The sequence below is a fragment of the Camellia sinensis genome, chromosome 14, assembly GCF_055761805.1.
Source record: "Camellia sinensis isolate YWXY chromosome 14, ASM5576180v1, whole genome shotgun sequence".
NCBI lineage: Eukaryota > Viridiplantae > Streptophyta > Magnoliopsida > Ericales > Theaceae > Camellia > Camellia sinensis.
In genome coordinates, this window is record NC_138974.1 from 68,027,771 (window position 1) to 68,046,439 (window position 18,669).

General features: G+C 38.3%; 1 protein-coding gene across 2 annotated transcripts in view; it reads right to left on the minus strand.

Annotated features, from left to right (window-relative positions):
• The window catches only part of LOC114290832 (retrovirus-related Pol polyprotein from transposon TNT 1-94), a 32,671-nt gene extending 22,594 nt beyond the window's left edge, over positions 1-10,077 (minus strand). For both annotated transcript variants that reach the window (XM_082904186.1, XM_082904187.1), the window contains exon 1: positions 7,125-10,077. In XM_082904186.1, the coding sequence (XP_082760312.1) occupies positions 8,808-10,061 (1,254 nt within the window). In that variant the 5' untranslated portion in view covers positions 10,062-10,077 and the 3' untranslated portion in view covers positions 7,125-8,807. The remainder of the gene's footprint in view (positions 1-7,124) is intronic.
• Between the last annotated feature and the right edge of the window lie 8,592 nt (positions 10,078-18,669).

Sequence of the window (18,669 nt, forward strand, 5' to 3'; positions counted from 1 at the left end):
TTCTTTCCGAGATACCAATCTCGATCTCAACCTTGCAATCAACTTATCCTTACCAACCACTCTTTAGCCTAGATCCTTATCTCGGCTGAAGAGTACCAAAAGTTGGTTATTCCAGCCAACTACTCTTCAGCCTAGATCCTTATCTCGGCTGAAGCAGACTAAAAGTTGGTTTTTCCAGCCAACCTCTTCAGCCTAGATCCTTATCTCGGCTGAAGAACAATGAATGTTGGTTTTTCCAGCCAACCTCTTCAGCCTAAATTCTAATCTCGGCTGAAGAGAGCTCAAAGTTGGCTATTCTGGCCAACCCTGAGTGAAGTGTTTGGTTATTTCGGCCAAACTTTTTCATTGCCCCCCAGTCGGGCAAAGACTTGTTGGTCAAACCTGCCAACTTCCTGCAGCCTAAATATCCTTATCTCGGCTTAGGAGAGCTAAACGTTGGTTATTCCGGCCAACATAGAGCTAAGCATTTGGTTATTCCTGTCAAACTTCTTGATTGCCCCCCAAGTCGGGCAAAGACTTGTTGGTCAAACCTGCCAACTTCCTGCAGCCTAGATAACCTTATCTCAGCTTAGAAGAGCTAAATGTTGGTTATTTCGGCCAACATAGAGCTAAGCGTTTGGTTATTCCTGCCAAACTTCTCGATTGCCCCCCAAGTCGGGCAAAGACTTGTTGTCAAACTTGCCAACTCTGCTTTTAATGCCCCTAGCTCACTAAAACAACTTTTACAAAAGAAAACAATCTATGCTGAAAAGGAAACTACTTGTTTTATTGAGGAAAAGAAAAATTACAAGTACTCTATAGGAAAACTAAAAATAAAATAACTTGAGATTGACAATGCTCCACGGCCTGGGGATGACCTTGCTATCTCCATCTTCCAAGTGGTATGTCCATTTTCCTGCTAATCAACCACTTTGTATGGTCCTTCCCATTTGGACCCTAGTCTTGTCATCTCTGGGTGCCAAAGTGTTTCCCATTACTTTGTGCAGCACCCAATCTCCAATCTTAAAGTGCCTTTTATTCAGCTGCCTTGCCAACATCTGTGAACAGCTCCTTGCTCTTGAGTTCTTCCACCAGCTGTACATATCATTTGGCAACGCGGCTGCCATTTGCTGTGACGAAGCATTGTTTGGACATAATTTGGTCTCCAAAGACCTCTTTAATTACCCCGACTTCGTTGGGGAACCACAATACTTGATGGTACGTTAAAGCTACCGATCGCATAGCGTGCAACCATGTCCTTCCCAATATTATGTTGTAAGAGGAAGGGACTTTCAATACCCAGAATTCCACTTGTTTTGTCATGGTTCCTGCCTTGACTGGGAGGATTATCTTGCCCACTGGCCACTCTGGCATTGAGTTGAATCCGATCAGGGGAGATATTGCAGGTGCCAAGTCTTTGTCCTCTAGTTTCAATTGTTTGAAGGTTTCGTAATACATTATCTCACATGAGTTTCCTTGGTCGATCAAAATCCGTTTGATGTCGAAATTCTTGACGCGTAGAGTGACGACCAGTGCATCATTGTGAGGGCAGTATATCCTTGCTAAGTCTTTGTCCGAAAAAGATATGACATTTGTGGGTTCTGTTCTCCCCTTTTTGATGGTAGGTTGTGCACTTAGTACCTCCCTTAAGTACTCAGCCTTTTTGATCATCCCCCTGAGCTCACATACTCGCTCAGGTTCGAATACTCCATGTATTATGTTTATTACGCCTTGAGGTGGAGCGTCGACCGGCATCCCGTTTGGGTTGTTATGGTTCTGGGGGGCTCCCGTTTGGGTTGTTATGGTTCTGGGGGGCTGGCTGTGTCCCTCCTTCTATGTGTTGGGCCAGGTGCCCAGCTGCTACTAACTCCTCCAAGTGCTGCCTTAATGGTGTGCAATTTTCAGTGTGGTGCCCCTTTTCATCATGGAAGGTGCACCACGACCTCTCGTCATAGTCTCTTTGCGCTTCTCCCAGTTTAGCAGGCCATCGGACGAAAGGTTCATTGCGAATCTTGCTGAGAATCCGATAGATCGGTTTTTTGAACACCGTGGTAATGGCAGTGTGGACTCTCAACCTCCTTTTGTCTTGGTCCTCTCTGTTGTCCCGCCTGCCTCGCCCGTTTCTATTTGGACGTTCTACCGCGTTGACTTTTACCATAATCTTTTTATCTGGTATTACGGTTGTGCCAGATTTTGCTTTAGCGCAATTGCCATCTTCTTCCACGCGAATATGTTGGTGTACTCTCTCTATCAAGGCTTCCATCGTATGGGGTGGTGTCATGGTGATTGAGTCTCTCAACCTGTTTCCGACTGGAAGACCTCTTTTGTATTGTGCGATGGCGAGATTGGTGGGGCAATCCCCAATCTGGTTGAAGGTCTCCCAATAGCGACTGTTGTAGGATCTTAAGGTCTCCTTGTCGCTCATGTCGATGGAGAGTAGCTGATTGATCTCCACCGGGGTTTTGGTGTTCGGTCTAAACCTTGTTACGAACGCCTCCACCAATTGCACCTAGGAGGCTATGCTGTCTTCTGAAAGTTTTTTGAACCAAGTCAAGCCTAGGTCGCCAAGGCTGGAGGGAAAGAGGATGCACATCAAAGCCTCGTTGTGCCGATATATCGCTATAACCTGGCGGAAGTGGCTTAGGTGCATGTAGGGGTTTGTCTTCCCCTCGTATGTGGTGAATTTGGGCTGAAGGAAGCCTGAAAGTAGGGGCGCGTTTTCAATTGCCGGAACGAACGGCGAGGTCTGCAGCCTCGCTAATGCTTTGTCTATTGGTTCGTAGGCAGGACGCGGTATTGGCATTCCAACCTCGACACTTTCATGCGTCCGAGGAGCCAACTGCTGAAGGACAGAAACTCTGTGAGGGTCACGCGCCCTAGTGTCCTTCCATCGTGCCATTTCTTCTAGCACGGTTCATAAATCGGATGATCTGGGCAATTCCGTCTGCCTGGATGATGTCTAGTGCGTGCGCGAGGGTCGATAGGTGCTTCCTTCAGTGTAAGACCTCAATGATCTCGTTCTCTCAGACCTGGAGTAACGAGTTCTGGAAGTCCTTGATTGAGTGTCGCCTGTCCTGAGACTTCTACTCTCTGCTTGCGATGGCGTGGTATGCCTACCACGATCTTCTGAGTGGCGAGGAGGCGTATTGCCTTTGCGCCCTTCTCCTGTCGCCACCCCTTTTCCCTTGATCTGGCGCTTTATGGTCTCCATGTCCGCCACCATCTTCCTTATTAGTTCATCTTGCTCTTTTACACGATCCTCCAGAGCTTGAGGGTCAATTCTTCGCCTTTGCCTTTCAGGACTTTGTGAGCGAGAGCGACGGGGGCTGTTGTTCCGCCTCCTCCTTGCATCCCTCCGGGGATTCTGTCACTGGAGCTCTAAGTCTACCATAGGACGGATAGAGGGCAATCCTTCGCCCCTCCCACCCCCCTCTGGGGTTTTTCCGTCAATGGCGGACTGCGGCAAATCTTCGTTGTGCGCCATTCAATTAGCGAGGTAAACTTGATCAAGAGGTTTTGTTCTTTGTCTGGTATTCCCACAGACGGCGCCAATTGTACGAGTAAGAAATAATCTTGTCGTATAATCCTGTTGATCAAGATTGCGCTCCTCCGTACGTCGTCGCTTTATTCCCTGGAAACACAAACGTGAGCTAGCCGGCGGGTATGTACCGGATACCTCTCCGATGCCTAAGTCAGCACAATAGACAAATAGACAAAAAACTCTGTGTATTTGGGAATCAAAGTTGTGTTACCTCTCCATAGGTGATGTTATGAGTTTTTATAGGTTCCGCGTGGCACAATCCTAATAGGACTCTTACTCCTCCATGTAGAGTTCTCCTAGGAATCACATTTTTGAAAGATAATGTTTATCTTTCAACACCCCCTTCACTGCTTAAACCAAGTGAGATGGTTTTACCTAGGTCGGATGTCAATACGACCGGGATAACATGGCCATGCTAAAGCCGCAGACTAGATCGAGCTCCACCTAGCTCGGTTCTTCCTTTCACTGCGTGTACCTCAGTTCGACATACTCCAACCAGGCTGTTGAGATCATACTAACCATACTAAGCTAGGATCGAACTAACCCATAGCATGGTTCTGAGGAAGGCTCAACATACTTTGGCTCAATATGGTATGACCGGGCTAACTGTTACCGCGCCGACTGTGGTGACCGAGCTAACCACCAAGCTCTTTCGGACCGGACTAACTGCAAGGCTCCTCTGGACCGGGCTAACACTTGTGATCCACTTGCTAAGCTCTTTTTACCTCAGCTGACACCTTTACCTCGGCTGTCACCTTTACCTCGGCTAACATTGCGGTCAACCAAGTTACTTCGGCTCTTCTCTCCGTTTGACTACCTTGCTTGGTAGCTCGGCCATAGCGTTGATTGCCACTAAGAAATAGCTAAGTTCCGTAGTTAGGTCCCATGGCTAGGTCTCATGGCTAGGCCGCGTAGATAGGTCCAATAACTTGGTCCCGTAGCTTGGTCATGTAGCTCGGTCTTGTAGCTAGGTCCTGTAGCTAGGTCCAACAGTTTAGTTCTGTAGCTAGGTCCTATAGTTAAGTCCCATAGGTAGGTCCTATAGTTAAGTCCCATAGGTAGGTCCTATAGCTAGGTCCCATAGCTAGGTCTCGTAGCTTGGTCCTAAAAACATCTTTGACCGCCACTCCAACCTAGCTCGGCCCAATTTGGCTACACAAATTACCCTCTCAAATACAAAACACATCTAAAAAGTTTCAAAATTTTCTCATTATCAAAACATTGGGCAAATACGTAAAAAAAAATACTCAAGAATTATGAGTAAATAAATCCAATCAATAGGACCTACTACTAATTACCCCAAATATTTTTCCTTCCATGGCATTAAACAAAACCCGTCAAGTGGCCCAAAATGTTTTTGCTTTCGATTGCAATAAAATGAGCCTGGCCAATGATCCAAAGTTACATTGCATATCATTCATAAAAAGCCACTGCCCAAAATTACATGCCTCTAAAATTTAATTTTCTTAACCTACAATTTAAAACATTTTAAGACCAAAAAAGATTAAAATAAAATCAATTAAGGCCCAAAAATTTTACCAAGTTAATCTTAGCATTTTAAACCTAGCCTCTCTTAAGGACGTCATAAAATGAAATTGATTAAAAATCAAAGTTTAGAAGTTAAATTCTCAAATCAAAACTTCAAATTGAGAATTACTGGCAGGCTTGATTTTGGTCAAACTTGTTTCCGATTCCTTTCAAACTTGTTGACACAAATACATAAGCAACCCATTACAGTGGATACAGTCACAACTAAATAAATCAAATCAAATCAATTCAAATCAAATCAAAATCTAAATTTGAGAACTACGACTGACTTATTTCTAGTCAAACTTGTTTTTTATTCCATTCAAACTTAGGCAACCCATTTCATTGTGTACAACTACAAAGCAAAATGAATAAATATAAATCTAAATTTATGAACTGCATTCGACTTGATTTCGGTCGAACTTGTTTTTGATTGTCTCCTAAAAGTAGGCACACAACCCATTCCATTGGGTAGTCACAAAATCAAATTTCCAAATAAAAAATTCAACTTGGGAACTGTGGCTGATTTGATTTCAGTCAAATTTATTTCTAATTCCATTCGGACTTGTTGACACAGATACATAGGCAACACATTCCATTGGGTACAATCACAAAATCAAATAAATCAAATCAAATCAAAAATCTATATTTATGAACTACGACTGACTTGATTCTAGTCCAACCGGTTTTCAATTCCATTCACACTAGATATGTACGCAACCCATTCCATTGGGTGCAGTCACAAAATCAAACTTCAAAATTTGAATTTCATTTGGCTTGATCCCTAGCATGGATAGGTAAGTAACCTAGATATATAATGTGTCTAAAACAAAATTAAAACACAATAACAATTCACCTAGGACTTGTGAAGTTGGAATCAAAGGGTATTTCCCTGAAATAAAGAATTATAAAGGATACCTCATAACCTGAATGGACGCAACTTGCATAATAAGAACTCATGTAATATATAGTCATGAGTAAAATTGTGTTGTGAAAACCAAATTTTTGCCTAACAGTATTCACTATTAACTTCTACAGGCATCAGGACTCAGTCCCATGAACCAAAGAGAGGTGACACAAGGACAATAAATCCCCAAGCGCCCAAGAAATTTTGTGTTGCCGTTATCAGTAAATTGAGTAATCCATTTTAAGAGAAGATTTGTGACACTATTTCCCTCTATGAACAAAAAATAGGCATTTAAAAGTGCACACAACTCAACAAAAATTTTGATAAGGTTTTAGTTGTTCTTAAACTCTACTCAAACAAACCAGAATGATGTACAAGTTATAAAATAACTATACATACTTGAAATGTTAAGGCCAGAAATTTTTTGCTGTTGCTGAAAGTTAATGAGCCAATTGAGACCGGGGATCACATCACAATATTCAATCACAACAGGTGTAACAAACAACAAAGAAAATGAAGCAAAAGCCACAGTTTATAAGAAATCAACAAACAAACACTTCCTGAGCGAGCTGTCCAGGTGTGCCATGGATACTGGACAAATCTAAAAGATTTGATCAGACAAAAATGTTGTTCCCTTAACGTCCAGATGCAACATAACTACTGCACTGGTATTGAGAAGAACATTATTATAGCTTCATGTACAAGTCACATAAGGACATGTCCGTCATGCAATGCAACCTATTAGACTGAAGCCATATAAATAAGGACCGACATACAAAAATATGGAAAACTACTTATGGATGATATTCTGATGGTATTATTAGCAAATAACCGTCTTCTATTATGCAATCTTTAAAGGATATTGTTTTAACTAAAATGGAAGGTAATAAAATTATACAAGATAAAATTTCTATTTTAAAAGCATTTCAATACGTTAACAAATGTTGGACAATCTTCACTGTATTTAAAAAGATTTAATTCTGTTGTGTACAAAACAACAACAAGAATAAAAGAAATAGAGAAAATGAGAGAATATGTTTGATTACTAAAATCAAACTCGAAATAAAAATAAATAAATAAAAAACAGATTTTATTTTGTTACAAAAACAAAATTAAAATCTGAATAAATAAACAAATAAAAACAACACTGAAAGTAATTAAATAACTTACTTGATTTAATTTCTTCGAATTATTTTTCTGATCAAGTCCAGTGTTTAACACTGTGTCCTTAAGACAGATTCGTCCTCTCCACGGTGCTTTCAGAATTCGGACGTCTATCTCCCAGGATGAAATGATCTACCACAAACAATAGCAGCACTACTAACTGTTTGCCTTACGAACACACTAAGTGTTTACACTCTTTCTTTCGAAAATAAAATGCAGCAAGATGAAGAATAGAATTAACAGAGGTGAAATACGAAATTTCTGAATGCAAAATATCAAATGAGGGTGGTCCTATTTATAGATGTGAAGGTGGCTGTTGGTTTTGAATTGAACAGGTATGTGGCTCTTGGTTTTGAATTGAACAGGTATGAAACCTGTTGGGTTTTGAATTCAAACAGATTCAACAATTCAAACAGATAGCAATTACGGGAAGGGCCCTGTTTGGGTGTGCATTAATTCCAAAACAGTTTATTACTGTTTGAAACTGGGAAGGGCCCTGTTTGGATGAACAAAAAATCCAAACTAATTTAATTTGAATTCTGGATTTTATTTTAATAAAAAATAAAATTAAATTCAAATGTTTTTGGCCCAAAAAGATTAGAAGCCCAACCCAACCACACACCCGCGCCCAAGCCCAGCCCGCCCGACCGGACGGACGGACGGCGGCGGCGGCGCGCGCGTGTGGTGATTTTTGAGTCCAATGGGTCTAGCCCATTTTGCCCATAACCTCTCCCTCTAAAACACTTGGGTACCCCTTGGGGCACACCCCAAGTATCTCACCCTAAGCCTTATAAACCCTTTCAAAACCTCCCACCAAATCAATGTGGGACAAGCCAATTTACAACCTTAAGGAATTTCCACCAAAACTCCATTTCCATGGAGCACACTTTGGCTTCAATTTCCCATTCACTCGGTAATGGTTTTGAGCAACCAAATATACCACGTGAATCACAACGCGGCATAGAACGCGTTACCACTTTGACCCGAGTAAATCGACACTCGGGGCCCACCTAAAAAATAGACCTAACTTAGGAAAAAATTCTGGTTTTATCTAGAATTTTATAACCATTTCCAACAATCCCCCACATGAATGGAATTTGATGACAACGGAAATGCAACAATATGCAGACTTTAACGAAAGAGTATAAGTCGAAAATATCTTGCATCAGGATAGGTAGTTTTCGGCTTTGAACCTTCCCTAGTGATAACCTATCGGACTTACTGGCTAACCAATGGACGCGATGCCTTGAATTGTTCAGCCGTTTGTGTAAGCCAAGACAACAGATTTCACACAAAATATCTTCTAACACATCGTGGTTCTCACTGTTGTGTTCATTTTGGCCTTGAACGCACCTGGTTTTCATAAGTGTTTCTAGAGAATTTAGCCTCTTCATTCTCGTAGAACCGGCCCCAGTTCAACACTCATATAGGTGATTCTTATTGTGAGTATCTCCTTATACTCATCTTGATTTTATGTCTTAATCAAGATATAAGTAATCATTAAAAGCAAAGCTTATCCTTATACCCCTGCAGACAACATATGTTGCAGATATCACTCTCACCATAGGAATGGGTAGGAATTTTAATCCCTTGGTGATTTCTGGCGAGCCATACATAACTTAGTTGTCCCTTTGAACTTAGTTCTTGGGATCTCCAGTCATATAAGTAGGGTTACCATTATGACGACTCTTATGTAATAGGCTTTAATCCCATCCCCTTCGATGAACTATACACTAGCTCTTTTGTCAAACCTTTTGTTAACGGATCCGCAATATTCTCTTTAGATTTTATATAATCTATTGAGATTATTCCGTTTGACAACAATTGCCTTACGGTATTATGTCGACGACGAATATGTCGTGACTTACCATTATACATGTGATTCTGTGCCCTGCCTATTGCAGATTGACTATCACAATGAATGCAAATAGCTGGCACAGGTTTTGGCCACATTGGAATGTCTTCTAAGAAGTGACGAAGCCATTCTGCTTCTTCACCTGCTTTGTCTAAAGCAATGAACTCGGATTCCATTGTGGATCGTGCGATGCACGTTTGTTTCGTGGACTTCCAAGAAACAGCAGCGCCTCCTAGAGTAAAGACATATCCACTAGTGGATTTTGAATCTTTAGTATCCGATATCCAATTGGCATCACAATAACCTTCGAGTACTGCTGGATATCGAGTAAAGTTCAAACCATGATCACGAGTAAATCTTAGATATCTAAGAACTCGAATGATCGCTTTCCAATGGTCTTCTCCAGGGTTACTAGTGTACCTACTCAATTTACTGATAGCATAAGCTATATCAGGACGAGTACAATTCATTAGGTACATTAGGCTTCCAATGATTTGGGAGTATTTTAACTGAGACACTGCATCACCTTTATTTTTTGATAAATAAAGACTGATGTCTACAGGTGTTCTAGCTAAATTCAAATCATCCTTGATAAATTTATCAAGAATTTTCTCAATATAATGAGATTGAGATAATGCATATCTGTCAGATGTTTTAGTAATTTTCATTCCTAATATAACATCTGCGACCCCCATATCTTTCATATCAAATCTTTTGTTAAGCATCTGCTTAGTTGATTTGATCATGTTTTGACTGCTTCCAATGATAAGCATGTCATCCACATAAAGACAAACTATGACATATCCTTGGTCAGTGTTTTTAACATAGACACATTTGTCACATTCGTTTATCTTAAACCCATTAGTAAGCATTGCATGATCAAATTTTTCATGCCATTGCTTAGGTGCTTGTTTTAATCCATAAAGGGATTTTACAAGTCGACAAACTTTCTTTTCTTGCCCTGATACTACAAACCCTTCGGGTTGTTCCATATAGATCTCTTCATTTAGATCACCGTTTAAGAAAGCTATCTTAACATCCATTTGATGTATTTCTAAATTAAACAACGCTGCTATAGCAATAAGCATGCGAATGGATGTTATTCTTGTCACAGGGGAAAATGTGTCAAAATAATCCAGACCTTCCTTTTGTCTGTAACCTTTAACAACAAGTCTTACTTTATACTTGTCAATTGAACCATCTGCTTTCATTTTTCTCTTGAATATCCATTTATATCCAAGAGGTTTAGAACCTGGTGGAAGATCCACCAATTCCCAAGTATGATTTTGCATAATAGATTCAATTTCATTATTAACAGCCTCTTTCCACAAAGGTACTTCAAGACCTGTCATTGCTGCCTTAAAGCTTTGAGGTTCATTTTCTAACAAGTATGTCAGAAAATCTGGACCAAAGGATTTTGATGTTCTTGCGCTCTTACTTCGTCTAGGTTCATCATTAGTTAAATCCTGTTGGTCAAGACTATTACTAGTCTCTTGTGTTTGATTGTCATTAGTCTCTTGACTTTGTGTACAATCATAAGTTCTTTTCTGTGAACTTAATTCCTGTCCTTTCTTGTAAGGAAAGACATGTTCAAAAAACACAGCATTCCTTGACTCTATAATAGTGTTCACATTTATATCAGGTATATCTGATTTATAAGTCAGAAACCGATATGCACTACTATTCTGAGCATAACCAATAAACACACAATCTACTGTTTTTGGTCCAATCTTAGTCTTTTTAGGAACAGGTACTTCAACTTTTGCCAAACACCCCCACACTTTTAAGTATTTGTAGGAAGGTGGTCGACCTTTCCACAATTCATAAGGAATGCTTTTGGTTTTCTTGTGGGGTATTCTATTAAGAACATAATTAGCAGACAATATTGCTTCCCCCACAAGTTCTGTGGTAAGCCTGAACTTAGTAACATGGCATTCATCATTTCTTTTAGGGTTCTATTCTTCATTTCAGCAATTCCATTTTGCTGTGGAGAATAAGGGGCTGTAGTTTGGTGAATAATGCCATGTTGTGCACAAAATTCATTTAATGGTGCATCATATTCACCACCTCTATCACTTCTAATATAAATCAATGAATTTTAAAACAAATTCAAGAAAAAACCAAAATAATTATGACTACTCCAGGCAGAATTAATGTTTTGACAAAATCATATCCTCATAAAAAATTTTGCCTAAGAATCAAACAATTCAAAAACCCATTTGATTGTATACATTCTTGCAACTTAATAACAAATAAATGTCACTATTATAAAAATATTTGTGACAGAAGAAAATTAACTTATCTCAACTAATGCAAGAGATACACCCCCATATTAATAAAATGGTTCATGGTTTAACAAATTCTACTACGCAAGTAAAATAATTATTAATGACATTTCATGTCACATAATTCAATAATCAACATAAAAGATTTCTTAAATTACTTCCCAATTAAACGGACCGATATAATTACATACATCTTCATGTTTAATTTTCTCTGGTGTTTAAACACCCATTCAAAATTGATTAGAAATATTCAAATTAACCTGCTTATGTCCTAAGTCGACATAACAATTTATCATTCCAAATCACTTGAAATTATTGTTAAGAAATAACTCGAGTTGATATCATACATGCATATCAAACGTATCAACTAAAAATAATGAATCAACAAAATAAATTAATCATGCACGATCCCATCACTTGCATCATGAAATAAAAGGATTCTCAACTCATAAATAAAATCCAACGCATTTAAACTTTAAACTTCAAAAAGACAAAACATATCTTCATATAATAAGTTTGATTTGTACATAAATAAACAAATTAAATATGCATTAAAATGTTCTTGTGAATATATATATATATATATATTTTCCGATTCAAGTGCAGAAACAATTCAAGACTATGAATCCACATTGTAATAAAAATAAAATTAGTTTGTAAAACTAATATTTTACTCTAGAAACAAATTCTACCAAACGAAACCATAAGTTACTTACAAAATTAACAGATTGTGACCGAGTCACAAAGGTTACATGATAGATTAACAAAATTAATTTTCTAGTTACTAAAACTAGAAAATAAATTACAATACAAAATAATTTTATTTTCCTTGTTATTAAAACTAGTAAAATAAAATACCGAAATAATATCTGATTACAAAAATCAGAAAACCAAACCATAAATTAATTTTCTAGTTACTTAAACCAGAAAATAAATTATAACACAAAATCATTTTATTTTTCTTGTTACTAAAACTAGAAAATAAAATACCACAAAACTTATCTGATTACAAAAATCAGAACAAACACAAAATAATTTTCTAGTTACCAAAATTAGAAAATAAATTAAAACACAAAATAATTTTCTAGTTACTAAAACCAGAAAATAAATTATAACAACAAAATAATTTTATTTTCCTTGTTACTAAAACTAAAAAAATAAAATATCACAAGAATTTTCTGTAATACCAAATAATATTCTGAATTGTTAATGACACCAGTATCGTACTACTAGTAGTTGTCAAAGAAAAGTGACAGTATATTACTACTATCTGTCAAATAGCATAAATCACTATTTGTTTTTCCAACCAGAATATTAATTTGAAAACACAGAAAATTAAATACAATGAAGATACCCAAAAAGGAATCTGTCTTAAGATTGTTGGACAATCTTCACTGTATTTAAAAAGATTTAATTCTGTTGTGTACAAAACAACAACAGGAATAAAAGAAATAGAGAAAAGGAGAGAATATGTTTGATTACTAAAATCAAACTCGAAATAAAAATAAATAAATAAAAAACAGATTTTATTTTGTTACAAAAACAAAATTAAAATCTGAATAAATAAACAAATAAAAACAACACTGAAAGTAATTAAATAACTTACTTGATTTAATTTATTCGAATTATTTTTCTGATCAAGTCCAGTGTTTAACACTGTGTCCTTAAGACAGATTCGTCCTCTCCACGGTGCTTTCAGAATTCGGACGTCTATCTCCCAGGATGAAATGATCTACCACAAACAATAGCAGCACTACTAACTGTTTGCCTTACGAACACACTAAGTGTTTACACTCTTTCTTTCGAAAATAAAATGCAGCAAGATGAAGAATAGAATTAACAGAGGTGAAATACGAAATTTCTGAATGCAAAATATCAAATGAGGGTGGTCCTATTTATAGATGTGAAGGTGGCTGTTGGTTTTGAATTGAACAGGTATGTGGCTCTTGGTTTTGAATTGAACAGGTATGAAACCTGTTGGGTTTTGAATTCAAACAGATTCAACAATTCAAACAGATAGCAATTACGGGAAGGGCCCTGTTTGGGTGTGCATTAATTCCAAACTGTTTGAAACCGGGAAGGGCCCTGTTTGGATGAACAAAAAATCCAAACTAATTTAATTTGAATTCTGGATTTTATTTTAATAAAAAATAAAATTAAATTCAAATGTTTTTGGCCCAAAAAGATTAGAAGCCCAACCCAACCACACACCCGCGCCCAAGCCCAGCCCGCCCGACCGGACGGACGGCGGCGGCGGCGGCGCGCGCGCGTGTGGTGATTTTTGAGTCCAATGGGTCTAGCCCATTTTGCCCATAACCTCTCCCTCTAAAACACTTGGGTACCCCTTGGGGCACACCCCAAGTATCTCACCCTAAGCCTTATAAACCCTTTCAAAACCTCCCACCAAATCAATGTGGGACAAGCCAATTTACAACCTTAAGGAATTTCCACCAAAACTCCATTTCCATGGAGCACACTTTGGCTTCAATTTCCCATTCACTCGGTAATGGTTTTGAGCAACCAAATATACCACGTGAATCACAACGCGGCATAGAACGCGTTACCACTTTGACCCGAGTAAATCGACACTCGGGGCCCACCTAAAAAATAGACCTAACTTAGGAAAAAATTCTGGTTTTATCTAGAATTTTATTACCATTTCCAACAGATATGTCACCTATAGAACGAAGAACGTCATCCAGTGGGAATCGTTGTTAGATCTCTACTAATACATTCAAAAACCAAATTCACAAAGTCTATCAAACTTTTAAGTGAATAAACTACTCAAAGAAAATATATGTGAAGAAGACCCTTTAATATTATGGGAGAATGATTAAGTAGAATGTCAATTAAAAAGGATTAGTAAACAATCTTACCTCCAATGCGCTATGCATTAGAAGCAGTGGCGGACGCAAAAATTTTATGGTGAGGGAACTAAGTAATATGCATTTAAAATTGATAATAAAATTTCAGTTATTTTATTATTAGCAAAGATAACATTTGTATGTTATATTAAAAGATTTACTTCTACAATTATAAAAACTAAAAAAAATCATAAAATATGCAAATAAAATTCAAGTAGATTTTAATATAGAGACGAATAAAATAAAATGCATTGTGTAAATACTATTTTCACATTGCATAAAACAAAAGTGACTAAAAAAATGATTATTTATGTATGTATAGTGATGAAGACCTGATGTATTTGTATCTATTGAGATATAAATGATGTACAAATAGAAAAAATATATAAATTTTATATACATAAACATAGCAATGTGATTGCATTAGGACTTATCATTTTAAAATTCTATAAAAATATATAAAATTTATATAGGGAGTTTTTTTGATAAATCCATTTTCTAAGAGTTTTATTCCATCCAACCCATATTCTTTTTGACTATTCCATTAGGTCCAATTTGAGATAAGAAGACCAAAATACCCTTTTCATCTACTTATGTTCCATTTAGTTCACATTATTTTCTTATATTTCAATAAGTCCTATGGGTGACATAATTACCAAAATACCTTTAATGTGAATGTTCACACCGTCAACGTAAATGTTCATATCGTCAATGTGTAGGGGCCCGGCCCATGTCGATCCTCGTGGGTGCCCGGAAAAATTCGAGTCGGGTCGGGCCGGCCTACAGGCCAAAAAAATAGGCCCGGCTCGGCCTATTGATAATATGAATATTCACATTGATAGGAGTGTAAAATTGGCCTGCGGCCCGTGGGCAGCCCGAAACCAGCCTGCCGCCCGGGGTGGGCCTGGACCGGCCCGTTCACAATGTGAATATTCACATTGACATATTAACATTAACAATAACATTGCCAAGAGTGTAAAATTGGCCCATGACCCGTGGGCAGCCCAAAGCCCGGGCCCGGGTCGGAGCGGGCCCGACCCGTTGACAATGTGAATATTCACATTGATATGTTAACATTCACATTGATAGGAGCGTAAAATTAGCCTGCGGCCTGTGGCTAGCCCGAAACCCGCCCGTGACTCGTGGGCTGCCCTGAGCGGGCCCGGCCCGACCTGTTGATAATGTGAATATTCACATTGACATGTTAACATTCACATTGATAAGAGTATAAAATTAGCCCGCGCCCCGTGGCTGCTCGAAACTAGCCCACGGCCCGTGGGCGGCTCGGGGTGGGCCCGGCTCGGCCTGTTGACAATGTGAATATTCACATTGACATGCTAACATTCACATTGATAAAAGTGTAAAATTGACTCGCGTCCCATGGGCGACATGAAGCCCGTGGGCGGCGCGGGGCGAGCCCGGTCCGGCCCGTTGACAATGTGAATATTCACACTGACATATTAACATTCACATTGATAGGAGTGTAAAATTGGCCCGTGGCCCGTGGGCGGCCCGAAACCCGCCCGCTGCCCAGGGCGGGCCCGGCCCGGCTCGTTGACAATGTGAATATTCACATTGACATATTAACATTAACATTGATAAGAGTGTAAAATTGGCCCGTGACCCGTAGCCCGAAGCCCGGCCCCGGGCTGGGGTGGGCCTGACCCGTTGACAACGTGAATATTCACATTGACATATTAACATTCACATTGATAAGAGTGTAACATTAACTCGTGCCCCGTGGCTGCCCGAAATACGCCCACGGCCCGTGGGCGGCCCGAGGCAGGCCCGGCCCGGCCTGTTGACAATGTGAATATTCACATTGACATGTTAACATTCACATTGATAAGAGTGTAAAATTGACTCGCGTCCCACGAGTGGCCTGAAGCCCGTGGGCGGCCTGGGTTTGGGTCCGGGCCTACCCCGGGCCGCGGGTGAGCTTCGGGCAGTGGATAAATTTTACACTCCTATCACTGTTAATGTTAACATGTCAATGTGAATATTCACATTGTCATGGGTCGGGCCAAGCCCGCCTCGGGCTGCGATCAGGCTTCGAGCCGCCCACAGGCTGCGGGCTAATTTTACACTCCTATCAATGTGAATGTTAACATGTCAATGTGAATATTCACATTGCTAACGAGCCGGGCCCGCCCCGGCCTGAGGTCAGGCTTCGGGCTACACACGGGCCACGGGCCAATTATACACACTTATCAATGTGAATGTTAACATGTCAATGTGAATATTCACATTGTCAACAGGCCGGGCCGGGCCACCCACGGGCCGTGGGCGGGTTTTCGGCAGCTACGGGGCGCGGGCTAATTTTACACTCCTATCAATTTTTTTTAAAAAAATCCAAAAATTTCTAAGCGAAGATTGACTTGCAGTTGAACAGTAATTAGCATCAGACCCATTGAGTAATGCAATATACATTCATATTGAGAATGTAGTTGTGTAACATGTACAAGTTTAGAAGAAAAAGAGAGGATGCAGAGTATAGAAAGAGACAAACCTTAGGACTATTGAGAAGAGTGCATGCAAAAAGAGGCCAGTGGAGGAGGATTAATGTCTATAGAGATAGAGAGAGAGTAATGGATGAAAAATAGAAGAGGAGGGAAGGATGAAGACAAAATTGGGAGGAGAGAGGAACAGAGTTTGGAGGTAGGAAGGAGGCATTCCATCCAAACCACATCCAATCAGGGAGGGCAACTGACTCTTTCTGTGTTTCAATCCCTAACCAAAATTTCAAACAAAATATATATGATCTGCAAATTTTATCTCCAAATTATATATAGAGTTAATGTAATATGAGAATCCAATCACAGTATTCATAAATATTGAAGTTTTTCAATATTTATCTTTTTTTTTGGCTTAACTGTATGATATTAAGTGACATCACAGTGCTCATAAAAATTATTTGTAAGGCAATTAAGGTGGCTCTCCTCTATTTTTTGCTTGATGTGAATCATATTCTTTATCAGTCATCTCTTTAATAGAAGTTTTTTTTGGATTGTTTTTTGTGAAGACATAAGCAAGTAAGAGATACTTTTAGATAACCCAAAAAGAAGACATAGGTTCGAAAAAAGGGGGAAAACCAGTAATTGAATTTATGTGTAATTGAATTTTGCATGCTTTATTTCATCAAGAAAATGGGTGAGAATCTACCAGATTGACAGTAAATGCTGTATAAACAAGTTTTATAAAATCCATTTTGTGGTGGGCTTGTGTTCTTGATATTTTAGTAAGTTTTACTAAAAACTTGCTCAAGTCCCAAATTTATACACCAAACTAGAAGAATGTACCCAACAAAAATTCTGCTTTAAAAATATTCATAAATAAGTTTTTAAAAAAAAAAACTTTTGAAAAATCCAACTTCGCAAATACCAAAATCCAACAAAAACACAAATCATTTAATAAAGGACAAACCAACTGAAAATCAAAGAAAAGTTGAATTGGTCTATGCAGAAGAGTCCAAGATGACTCACCTTCGCCAATTGCTGATTGTATTTGTTAGAGCTTACAAATAATTTATAACTACAAAATTATTATATAATGTGGTAACTGTAGTACGGATTTAATACAAAAATCAAAAAAAAATAAAGAGCTCCCTTTGAAAGATCAATAAAAATAGACACCGAAAAACAAGGCGCACAATGAAGAATAGTATAAAACATGAATAATATTTTATGCTATTAAAAAATAATAATAATCAACGAAAAGTGAACTAAGTTGACAAGGCCACCTAATGCCTAAGCTGAAAGTGATGAGGCGAGGGCTTCATCAAAGTGACGCAAACACAAAGGATGACTTTTTTTAAAATAGATAGTACAAGCAAAAACTTCAATATTTCAAATTCAAAATACTAAATATTCATAATAAATAAAACATAAAACATTCAAAAATCCAACTTTGCAAATACCAAAATCCAATAATTTCCCATCTAGGACCACCTCAAACCGCTCCTCTTCTAGCTTAGTGCCTACAATAATTTCCCAAAGTGCTCCATAGCTAAGTGCTAAGCCACTCACCACTATGAGTGCAACTCGAGTGTGTTGAAAGATTGCCCAAACCCAACCTAAGTTGTGTCAATAGTTGCCCAAGCCCGCATATGAACAACTTGGAACCTGAACTTGTTTGTCCAAGCCTGACTTGAGCATAATAAACTGAGCTCAAGCGAGGCACAAATTGCTTACAATTATTATTATTATTATTTATTTTTTTTGCAATTAGGCTAATTAATTTGTTAAAGTTAGACCCCATTAACATTCTTTCAATAAAATTATTAATAACATCAAAACAAATAATTTATATGGTAAAAGAAAGATAGAGAGGAAAGAGATTAGAGAGATGAGAATTGTCGAACTAGTGAGCCGTTGTGGTGGTCTTTGCCATGTCTAAGTGAGAAAAAGAAATGATAAGATTTTGTGTTGTATTACTTTGTGTATATGATATATAGTCAATATGATCTAATGATCTAGATAATTCCAACATTATTCAATGCATAATCATTTATATATACAATACTATATATATTTATATACATAATTTGA